This window comes from Engraulis encrasicolus, chromosome 12 (assembly GCF_034702125.1).
Source record: "Engraulis encrasicolus isolate BLACKSEA-1 chromosome 12, IST_EnEncr_1.0, whole genome shotgun sequence".
Taxonomy (NCBI): domain Eukaryota; kingdom Metazoa; phylum Chordata; class Actinopteri; order Clupeiformes; family Engraulidae; genus Engraulis; species Engraulis encrasicolus.
In genome coordinates this window covers 47230355-47242254 of record NC_085868.1, presented here as the reverse complement: position 1 = coordinate 47242254, position 11900 = coordinate 47230355, and the positions used below count along the sequence as shown (strand labels likewise).

The 11900-nt window shown below is 41.8% G+C and overlaps 1 protein-coding gene across 4 annotated transcripts; it reads right to left on the bottom strand.

The window, feature by feature from the left end:
* Window positions 1-630: 630 nt before the first annotated feature.
* Window positions 631-11878, bottom strand: LOC134459854 (dTDP-D-glucose 4,6-dehydratase-like). Of its 4 annotated transcripts, none has more exons than XM_063212321.1 (13): window positions 11415-11878; window positions 11197-11338; window positions 11024-11090; window positions 10820-10888; window positions 9168-9258; window positions 8305-8447; window positions 6426-6524; window positions 5230-5289; window positions 4957-5000; window positions 4325-4490; window positions 3775-3830; window positions 3343-3440; window positions 631-1157 (listed from the first exon to the last, which is right to left on the bottom strand). In XM_063212321.1, the coding sequence occupies exons 2-13, from the start codon at window positions 11238-11240 to the stop codon at window positions 1051-1053; spliced, it is 1044 nt and encodes a 347-aa protein (XP_063068391.1). In that variant the 5' UTR covers window positions 11241-11338; window positions 11415-11878; the 3' UTR covers window positions 631-1050. The 4 variants fall into 4 exon arrangements, with proteins under 4 accessions (XP_063068391.1, XP_063068389.1, XP_063068390.1 ...); XM_063212319.1 differs by having other exon boundaries at window positions 11197-11307; XM_063212320.1 differs by having other exon boundaries at window positions 11197-11307; window positions 11454-11878.
* Between the last annotated feature and the right edge of the window lie 22 nt (window positions 11879-11900).

Here is an 11900-nt window from a genome sequence, read left to right as displayed (position 1 = left end):
TTAGAATGAGCACTCATGACCATCAAGGTCAAACGGTCACAGAAATTATTCTAGACTTCATCGACAAACTATATATTTCACATTTAACCAGGGGGCAAAGCCAGACTTTGTCAAGTCAAGTCAAGTTAAGTCAAGTCAAGTCAAGAGAGTGCAAAGTGCAAGAGAGTAAAATGCTATATTTAAGTACAGTCAGAAACACTACACTGAGAGTATGTAATGCACAGTAGTCCCTCTGAACTCCTTCCCATTCCATATTTCATTCTCATCATGGGTCTGGCTTGCTTGGGGCCAACTGTACCACTGCTTGGGCTCTGAGTGGTCAACCCAATTTCCACAAAATCCTGTGCATTGCGGGATGAATACATGTTGAATGTTATTAGACAACATTTCAGGGCAATCTTTCCATCTTGCTATTTTTTAGCACATGCACCTATGAATGTTACCATGAAACTATCAATGACTATCGATTCATCTACAGACATCCATGTACAAACAACTGTAAGATTTATTTTCTCTTCTAACCAAGGAGATAGGCCAGAGATTGCAAAGTGAAGGAAGAAGGTAATGTTATTTAATTAGCCTGGTCAAACAGACTACACAGAGTATTAACACATGAATAAAGACACTTCACACATATGAACACTATTAAGACAGCAGTTTAATTAAAACTAATGAGGTCATACGATTCTCTTTAAACGTGTACTATAAAATAAGACAAAACTTGGTTTACAAAATTTATAAAAAGCTCACCAACTCCCATTAGTATAAAGGCACATCAATAAAATGTATCAGTTGATGGTTAATAACCATTCATTTATTATTTATGTACTTAATTGAGGAAAAATAAGGCATATAATATGGACATTTTGCATACAGCATATCTGAACAGTTGTCAACCCCCTGTAGCAACACCTTCATTAAGTATAATCATGCTACAATACTTAAGAAAATAAAGTGACATTTCTGTATATTACATTCTTCACAGACACAAAGGGACATTCATCGTCAAATTCATTTCAGAATATCAATAAGCCTGAACTGTATATGGTCCTAGAGTGTCTTGACTTCCAATGCGCAGGTAGAGGATGAATCCAGTTGTGTTGTCTGAAAGCTCTGGGTTATTGGCCACACATCTGGGTTGTCCTCATACCACTGGACTAAAAGAAAAACAAAGTCATTTTAAAATTAAGTTTAGTTTTCGTTCATTCATCTAAATATGACAAACATTTCAAGGAGTCCACTCACATTGTTCCTCCTGGTGCACGACTGAAACCTGGTAACCATCTAATACCTTGACCTACTCCCAGACCATTAGGTCACAGTGGCCCATACATTCCAAAGAGGGCCGTTTTAAACCTTGCAACAATATCTAAGCACTAAACCACAGGTCTCAGGCACTCTGGAGTGTATCCACAGGACAAAGGGAATACATTTAGAAAGTCTTTATTAAATCTGGCTACCCATAATCAATATGGCAACATGTTTCGATCACAAATGTGGTCTTCATCAGGGCAAAGCAAAGACCAAGAGAATGTTTGTGAGTTAAAAAAAAAGAAAAAAAAGTTAAACCCCACCCCTGGGCCAGGTGTACAGGGGTCTTATCCAGCCCGACATACTGTAAAAGTGTTGCACCGATACGGCACAAAAACGGTGGTATCGGTATCAGCAAGTACCAACAAATAGGGCACCGATACCATTTACTGATGCTTGTATGACACTTGAATGCAGCCTTGAACATAATATTTAATATCAGAGGTATTTAAAAATTATAAAAAGTTCTACTGCATTTACTTTGTACAGTATTAGTCTTTTTCCTGTTTGACAAAGGTAGGCAGCAGCCTGACAAAACCATGATAGCAACAATGATTTTACATCCAAGGAGTATGTAGCTCTTCATATACATCTATACATTTCAAACAGAGTGGTATCGGTATCGGCCGATACTGCACAGCCAGGTATCAGGTATCGGGGCCAAAAAATTGTATCGGTGCAACACTACGACAAACCATTTTAATGTTACGCCGTTTCACATGAAATTAGACATGTTTTGAAAAAAAATCTTAGAAATTACATTTGCAATACATTTAAGTTATATTTTTAAGGGGACCTAGTGAAGGTGGGGTCTGTTGAAAAGATGCCCATCTTCAATATAGGCCTAAAGTGCAGGGGGAAATCCTGGTTTGTGTTCATAGTACAGCCCTCGGAGGACTATAAGAAGTTTAAGTGGCTCCTCAGATGAAAAGGGTTGCCCACCCCTGCTCTACTCTCTCAATTGCATTGCCTTGGCAGGAGCAGTTTTGGCAATGAACTTAACACTGCACTTAGACAGCAACGAATCACCAAATTACAGACTGGAAACAATTTGAGTGCACACACATCAGTTCTGTGCCTGCAACCAAAGCTTTCCCAGTCTACCTGTAACGCAAAAATGCCTGAAATGTGAACACCCATTTATCATCCCCTGCCCACTTTCCTTTTGTAAAGCGACCTTGGCTTACTTGAAATGCGCTATATAAAACCAAGTTATTATTATTATTATTAATATTATTATCATCAGGGCATGCGCAAGCCACCATAAACAATGAAATAGAAGAGCGTATCCTTGGATTTCAGCGATTACACAGTGCCGGATGAGGTCCGTGCTGGAGTGAATATGCGGGCTCTGGCGGATTCAAATCGTTCCATCTGTGGAGTCATTTTTTCACAAGACACAGTGCACCCACGGAAACAATACAGTTACAGTCTAATGTAAACTAGGCATACTTGTACACCTGATCCAGGCCCTGCCGTGGCCATCCGGTAGGGTACTCTCCTGCCATGCGGCTGACCCGGGTTCGATTCCTGGCTCGGGTCCTTTGCCGACCCCTCCCCGTCTCCCTGTCTACCTCTCATACTGTCCTGTCCATAATAAAGTTTTAAAAGACCAATTAAAAAAAGAAAAATGCTACACCTGATCCAGGGCTGGGGTTTAACTTTAATTCAATTATCTTTGTCTTTGCTTTGCCCTGATGAAGACCAAGACACATGTGGTCAAAATATGTTGGCCTTTTAATTAGGAGTAGCTAGATTCCCTTCTTCCTGTGGATATACTGCTGAGTGCCTGGGACCTGTGGCACTCAGGACACACGCACACCGCACGCACACATGCAGAGAACTGGAAATCGGGCATACGAGGACTGCTGGGCCTCAAGGGCTGATTTTCTAAGAGACTGGCCCACAATTTAGACAAGAGGGGGTCTCACAAAAATGTTGCTGTTTTTGTCCTGGTCCAGCTCTGATGCACACACACACGAGCGCGCGAGCGCACATGTACACACACACACACACAAACACAAAACTCACCCGTTCTTCGAATCCCCTCACTCCATGACACCTTGGGCTTCCAGCCAAGTTTACACAGCTTGTTGGAATTAATCGGATACCTCAGGTCATTGATGGGCCTAGTGAAATAGTGAAATACAGCACAGTATAGGAACAAAAAAACCCCACATTTTATCCAAAATGCAGGTGCAAATCAAAGACTCATACAGATCTTAAGTAAAATGGAGTATACGTAGAGGGTCCATACACTCACCCTCGTTTTGCTTTTTTATTTCCCAAAATTTCTCTTTCCAAATGGACATTGAAAATCAACACTATTTTTTCATGATTAATTGGACCATTTACACATCAACAAATCGACCACTTGTGTCTTTTGTGGTCATGTGTATAGGAGGGATTATGTTGATTAGGTTATATGAGATTCAATTAGACAAGAGAGAGAATTCCACTCACCTGTCTTTAACATACAACAGCCAATCATCAAGCTCATCCTCTGGAACATGTTTCATCTGTTAGAGGTGGAAAAGAAAAGAAAAAGGAACAACAAATCACAGTTAATGTAGAATTTCTGTCCATTTCAATATGCGGTTGCTCTGATGCTACCCTTGACTTGTCAGTACCCCAAAACCAAAAGCAGTACGTTTCTTGTATGTTATGGTGTTTCTTATTTAACTTCAGTGTATGCAGGAAATTAGCCTATTTCCAATAATGGGGGAGCGTGGCTTTAGGCAGAGGAATGTCGGAGAGCTACAGCCCAATTTACCCTCTAATGGTGATGCCAAGTTAAAGCCAGAAATGGCAAAGGTAACAGTGCAATTTGAAGGGAACAACAGGACTTGTTTAGTCCAAATGTCAGTGCCTCTACATTATAATTGCAAAATTATGGAGGCAGCCATGGGTCAATGGTTAGAGTGCTGGACTTACTACTACTAAATAACTCTAAGTCACGATGGATAAACATGTCAGCTAAGTATAATGTAATAAATCAGAAACCTGCACGCACCATCCTCACTAGCTCTCTGGCCAGTTGGATGACTGTGATCTCGAAATTGGTCCCGATGTTGTAGATCTCTCCCACAATGCCCTGCTCCATGACAACCAGGAAGGCATCCATGGCATCATCCACAAACAGGAAGTGACGTGACTGGAGGCCCGAACCCTGAATTGTGCTGTACAACAGATAGTTGACATTATTATTGACTACTATTGACAACGTTATGATACAATACCACTCATCTGGGCAAGATATTCAGTAAGGGGCCCCGGTCTCTCATTGGAGCATACATCAAGACTTTCGGACGAAATAGCAGCATGAGGAACCAGCTCCCGGAGCGTACAACAAGTCTTTTTTTGCACACAGCCTTTTCCATCTACCACAGATTCTCTTCTGTGAACCTTTGCCTCTCCCCCAGCACCTAAATTAAAAATTAAGCGCACAACGCAACAAGGTCGTGGCTTATGCAAAATGAAGGCCGAGCCTGTGACAAATTACTTGATTCTGGCTGCCAGGAAAATAACAGAATTAAGTTGACAGTTGGATGCATACATCACTAAATATGATTGTAAATAGTATAGTTAGTATAGTCAGGCAGCTGAATTACAAGAATAACAGAATAACAGACATTTTTGACTCACCATTTTTCATCCTTAGAAAGCAGAGATATGAACCTTGGAATGATCTAGAAAATCATAAATCATAGACCTCAAATTGTGAAAAAAGCTACGTCATTCAACTTCAACAATTCATGCATCACTAAATCATCAAAGTGTTGTTAGATGTTATGCTAAAATTTTAATTTACATGTGCAGTATGCCATACAAAATACAAATAACATTGCGTTACCATAGTGTTAACCGTTGATATTAACATGATGCACAAAGCATAGTGGTCAAAAAGAGCAAATGTACCTTTTCATAATGTTGTCGTGGTCCGTATACATTGTTGCTCCTTGTTATGACGATTGGTAACTGCAGACAGAGAACACATTTTCTTTAACACAGTCTGTTGGCCTTGTTGCAGCATTCTGAAGCTAATTTTTTTTTTTAATCAAAATCAACCTACAGTTATTATTACAGGGTATTAGTTAGAGTGCATCTTAATATGGGACCTTGCCTCCTCCACTTGCCTCCTCCACTCGCTTCTCGTCATGATGACATCACTGACAACAGCATTATATTTCAATATCTTGCAAAAGCTCAATTGTAGAGTCTTTTTCTCGTTTGCAATTGTTATGGTGAATGAAAAACAGTCCCTCAAAGGTTGTTGTGGCTAGGCTGACAGCTGGGAAACTTTATCATTTTCTCCACGGAGGAGGGGCCAGGAGGAGGGGCGAGGAGACAACCGCAAGTGGAGGAGGCAAGGTCACATATTAAGAAGCACTCTTAGAGTCCCCATAGCATAGTAATGTAGGGGTTAGGTGTTTGCTTAAGGGCACTCCAGCCATTTCCTACTGGTTAGGGTGGGATTTGAACCTGCAACCCTCTGACTCATAGACCATTGCAGCAACTGCCACAAATCTAGAACCGAGTTCCCAAAGGCAAGCTCAATGGCCATCTATCAAATGCTTCTGTACAGTTCTGGACAGAGATATAGTCAATAAAACGACCAATATTGTGATGATGTGCACATGGCAGGGTTTTTTAGGCCCAGGCAGAGATATAATAGACAACGTTGTCAGATCGACTTTCATCTAAGAGTCAATGTTCAACCGCCAGTGTCTCTTCTGTGAGTGACCTTATTTATTTTCTGAAATGCCCCTGCCGTGGCGCTAACTGTAGGGCACTCGTCTACTGTGCTGCCGACCCAGGTTCGATTCATGGCCCGGGTCCTTTGCCGGCCCTTCCCCATCTCTCTCTCCCAACTCACTTCCTGACTCTCCTCCACTCACCCGTCTAATAATAATCAATAAAGGCTTGAAAAGCCCCCCAAAAGTATTTAAAAAAATAACAACAAATCTAACTAAAATGACAGCCTTGTCACCCCATCAACAGCTGAAGTTCAGAGTCCACACATACAGCATAATGTAGTCACAAATCAGAGAAACTTAATCATGCTTTCCATTTCGTGCAATTTCTATTTTTCATGATGCAGAGCATGAACTCACCTTGTGCTTTTCCCAAAAGGACATCACAATGTTTTCAGCTGTGGCTTTGGACACAGCATAAGGATTTGTTGGTCTATGGAGACATGATTCGTCAAAGTCCTGAAACAGACAGACAAATAAACATTTCTCTGCGTTTGCAGTTGAAAGAGACAGTTTAAAATAAGAAAAGATAAAAAAAGACTTATACTTGTCAAAATAATTGATCACAATTAAGTTGATGTCACAGTTACAGTATATTCAGAACAATGTTCAACTTTCCTTTCTGGATATTTCTGTGTTTTCAGTTGTCATCATTATCATCAACAGCAATCTCATATGATAAATGGAATGTACTCTGATGAAGATGGTCTAACCATCGAAATGTTAGTCATGTTGTGCACTTGAATAAAAAACACAAAGAAATACATCTGTGCTGCTCCGGTGTTGTCCTTCAAGTGAAGATAAATGGAATGTGTTTGTGACATTAAAGGTTTAGTTTATTATAATGAAGAGATAGTCTTTGGTAGAGCAGTAGTTAATAGTCACACCAGTCATTCCCAAAATTGAGGTAAGGGTGGGGTGGATTGTGTCACAGAGAGAAGCGACTGTGTGCATAAAACCTTTAATAAGATATAAGTCACGATGCTCACTTGAATAGTCAATTCATGTACTTACTTTTCAAATGAAAATATTGCAATACTAAGGGACAACAAATGTTTGCCATTTCGAAATTGTGGGGAAGAGTGTCATGAAAATATTCTTCAAGCGATACGGTGCCATTTCTGCGTTTTCTGAGTCTGGCAATGCAAAGTCTGGCAATGCAAAGTCCAAGCTAACAGTTATCATTCAAGCTTAAGGGACCAGCTAGCGGCTAGCTGTAATGGTAGTTGCTAGCTTGGAACTGGGAGTAACATCAACCAGACAAATAGAATGACTGAAAGAACAGAAAATGGTTCCAAAAATGGTAGTGTTGCTCAGGGGTGGAACTTAAACATTTTCCCCACCAGTCATTGTGGCAGGTAGGCTAGATTCTAAAATCTACCAGTCACTCACAATTTTTACCAGTCACCATTTTTACCAGTTCATATTCAACCGTTCCAAACATTGTAATGCCAAGTAAGATCATTTTCTGATCAATACTGTGTCAGAGGTGATAAATTCAGTTAGTGTGATGCCAATAAATATTCATTACCAATTTGCTTAAACCTTTGATGCTGGATGCTGCGTATAATTCAGCATTAACCTGGTGCCTGTAGAAAATTTTCCCCTGTTAAGGTGACGGGTGTGTTGACATATTTCACCTGCCAAAGGCCAAATTCACCCGTCATTGGCAGATGGACGGGTGCTTATTGCCATCCCTGGTGTTGCTTCAAGTCCAAAAGGGTGTGGCAGCAGAAAAAGTTTGGGAACCACTGGGTTACATTATCAGGGCTCTCAATTTTTGAAGATTGTTTGGAGTGAGATTTAGAAAAAATAATAATAAAATAAATCGACATCGACCTGTCACCCATCGACACTAGGTTTCCCTTCAATGCAGCTAGTTAAAAGGTTTCATTAGACCAAATACACTATTTATTCAATATGCTTACAGCTCTAGCCCTAACCAGTGCTCGAGTTATAAAATAAAAGCAGCTGGGGATGGTCACTCAGAGATTGATTCTAATTATTGGTGGTTCGGGGGTTTCTCCCCCGAGAAAAAAAATGAAAATGTAGCTGTTAAAATTGCAATTAGGATGGATGAATTAATGTGCGCCGATTGGATAAGTTATCAAAACTTCAGAGTGTGAAATACCATGTGTGGCGTGTGAGAGTGTGAACAAGCTCAGATGTGTGTGTCACACTCTCAAAGAGTGAGACTTGAGAGCCCTGCATTATGAAGTGTTTTAACTGATATACTCACCTCCTCACTGCTGGCTCCGTACACCTCGTCTGTGCTCACATAGATGAACCTCTCGATTCCAGTTTCAAGAGCAGCGGACAGCAACACGCGAGTGCCCTCTGCGTTGACGGCCATGAACTTAGATGGAAAGAGGAACGAGTTGTCTGAGGGGGAGGAGGAAAAGGTAACATTTTAATTGACGAGTTGGGTCACTGTAAATATTGGCTAAACTGGCCTCTGTAAATATTGGCTAAACTGGCCTCGGCCGTAGCTCAGGTGGCTAGAGCACTGTGCTGTGGTGCTGGGGACCTGGGCTCGATTCCAGCCCAACGTCATCTCTCGGTCCTCACCCATCTCTCTCTCTCCCACTCATTTCCTGTCACAGTCTGAAACTGTCCTTTCTGAAAGAAGGCTTAAAAGCCCCCAAGAATATATTTTTTCATAAAAACTTGGCTAAACTGAAAATGGCTGCTTCATTAAGTAAAATTATAGAAATAGGAGGATGCTGTGTTGCAGAATGTTACGCACCTGTCCTGTCCAGTGTCCACACATGTGCTTGCATGCCCATGGCCGGGGGACCCAAGTTCAAGTCTTGCCTGGGTCAATTCCAAACTCATCCCCACCTCTCTCCCCCTTCACTCCCTATCATCTGTCAAAATACCCCCCTCCCCCCTCAAAAAAACATAAAAAATGTATTCTAGCCTAATGAAAAGAGAGTTGGTCTTGGAATCGCAAGGGTCTACTTCGCGGAATTCATTCCTACTGACTTCCTCGTGACGTACATACAAAGTTCTCTGCTGTCTTCTTTGTGAGGGAGAGGCAGCAATCCCTTTTTTGTTCATGCAGTGGTTTAGCAACAGAAATCCATCTTAACAGTGACTCACCTACATGAGTTTCAGCAGCAAAATGGAAGACTATGTCAATATTCTCAGTAGCAAAGAGACAGTTGATGAAGTGCTGGTCACATATATCCCCCTGAGTAATACAAGGACAAACAACATTATTACATAACATCCATTGAACAGCATACGCACTATTAAACTATTACGCACTATTACTACTAACATACAGTCGAGTCATGAAGTGTGTCGAAGAACAAACAAAGCTGTTCTATTGCGAAATGCGTCACGGTTTGAGATGCCGCATGCTGCAGCAGTCTGTGCATGGGCACTTCGCCATTACAATGCATTCTGGTTACATATTCCTAACCAGAATGCATTGTAATTTTGCAGAGTGCATGCACGCTGTGCAATGCACAGACTGCCATAAAATGCACCATAACCATAACCATAACTAGCCCACTTCCACCTTCAAAATAGCCCCCCGCCCACACACACTCATTTATTCAGAATCATCTTGGTAAAAAAAAGAGTACAGGTGCGTGTTATGTTGTGTGCTCCTGGCCAACCTGAAGTCCTGTCTGTTTCCCTGTATCCTGTTAGTATGTGTATCTGTGTCTGTATCTGGACTTAATCTGTCTGACTGTCTGTTTGACTCCTCTGCTTCAGCAACCCAACCCAGGCCAGGGGTGGACATTCTGCTTTCAGAAAGTAAAAACCCTGCCACATATTTGCTCCTGCTAATTCAATCAACTTACTAGCTCAGCGGTTCCCAAACTTTTCCCCTGCGCACCCCCTTGTACATTTCAGAGTGGTTTGCGCACCCCCTAAGTGAATATTTTGGTGTGCTGATGGCCACGCAAGTATAATTCACTGCGCATTCACTGCACATTATGCACAGTTGTTTTGGGGAAACCTCTTTTTTGTCTAGGAGTTAAACTACACTTCAGATGGACCCTTCCAGCATACAACTCACCATACAACTACTTAATGTACATCAATGCTGGATGAAAACTCACATATCCACCATTGCTCTATTCAGCTCGCGCACCCACTTACGGCAGGCTGCGCACCCCCAGGGGTGCACGCACCACAGTTTGGGAAACCCTGTACTAGCTGATGCTAATCACTACATCCCTTCATGGGGTCACTGTGTCGATGAGCTAATTATTGAAATCACCACAGGCAGCAAAGACAGATGCAATGTCTGGCAAGACTTTTACTTTCTCAATCCAGTTTGTCTGCCCCTGACTCAACTTGCCTTCCATTCCTCAACCTCTGCCTCTGTCTGACCGATAACGCGAAGATCACACACATGCATCTGTCAGCTGCATTTGCTGCTTTCCCATTCACTTCACATTGAGTGATGTCACGTGCTGCGGCACTAAATAGTGGCCCAATCTCCACCGCAGACATCAATCGTTTCTTCCACCATTTTCTCCAAATGCTGTGTTGTGTTGTTTGTCATTGGCCAATGCCATTTGACAGCACCTCCGTTGACATGATAAGTTGTCTAATTAATTGATGACTTCCCAAATCGCATACCCCCACTTTAAAAATCCCAACTACACAACTGGATACTGATCAGGATAGTCTGTAAGTTTGCTGAAGCTTACATTGTCCCACTTACATCTCAACTGTCAGGGCATCGAAGTACCAATATATGCATGTGAGAAGGTAGCAATATGTTAATGTACCTCAATAAACCTGTAGTTCCTGACCAGGTTAGTCAGCTTCAGATTGCATAGACTCGAAGGGTATTCCAGCTGCGATCAGAGTGGGAATACAAACAAAGCAACAAGTAAAGTTAACACTCGGAATTCTGGAGTTTGGAAAAAAGTAACATGAAAAAACAACTCCCCAGATCAAAACTGGTTACACAGTCAACACCAATGACTCACTTTATCCAGGTTGATGATCTTCCAGTTGGGGTACTTCGTTCTTAAAGACAGGATTAGGTGAGACCCACTACAGGGAAGGAACATTATTTATAATGCAATTAAGACATAGGCTACTGTATACTACAGTATCTTTTATCTTCTTAATACATAGTATACTGCAGTGGTTTACTCACATGAAGCCCGCACCTCCAGTCACCAGGACAGTCTTAGACTCCATTTCCCCCTGGTCCAAGCAATCTCACTTGGCTTGCTCAGTAAACTTCTGTGCTGTGGCCACTCTGCAACTAGGAAGTTGACAGACAGAAAGCACATTCACTGAAGTAGGGTCATCTGGCGTCAGAAAAAGCACAGCCCAAATAGCAAAAAACACAAATTTTTACAATTTACCTACCTCTTAGGTAGGTAAACCTCTTAGGAAGGTAGGCCTAACCTTCTCAAAAGTTGTCCTGTTAAACAACATCGCTGTTGTCCCATCCCAGGTCAGGTAATAGCTGGCGTGGGACAACAAAAATGCTGGTAGTAGCTTTGTCCTGACAGCTGTAGTTGTAGGCAATTTAAAGCTCAGGTTCCCCTCCTCAGAGACTAGACTGAGATACCGACAGCTGTGTAGTCTACTCAGTAATTACTCTTTCTCCTTACAAAAGCCAACCCAACCTAGGCAAGTGCTGTTTCATAACACATCTTAACACCCAAAACCGAGAAGACCAACAGACAGCTGTCCTCGTTACACGTTTCGTATACGGTAATCTTGACCTGTTAGATTAGCCTGTCCCGAAAGCCATAAAGGATAGAAAAGCCATGTTCCTCCGAGCGCTTCAACACAAGTCAGTGGAGTATCCACAAGCGAATGGCAAGCGGCTTGGTCCTTTTCACGACG

Coding starts and splice junctions, on each gene's coding strand:
- LOC134459854 (XM_063212321.1), bottom strand. CDS start 11,240: ATGGAGTCTAAGACTGTCCTGGTGACTGGAGGTGCGGGCTTCAT. Junction 8,448..9,167: donor TGCTGCTGAAACTCATGTAG/GTGAGTCACTGT, acceptor CCTCCCCCTCAG/ACAACTCGTTCCTCTTTCCA. Junction 3,441..3,774: donor CTGTTGTATGTTAAAGACAG/GTGAGTGGAATT, acceptor CTATTTCACTAG/GCCCATCAATGACCTGAGGT.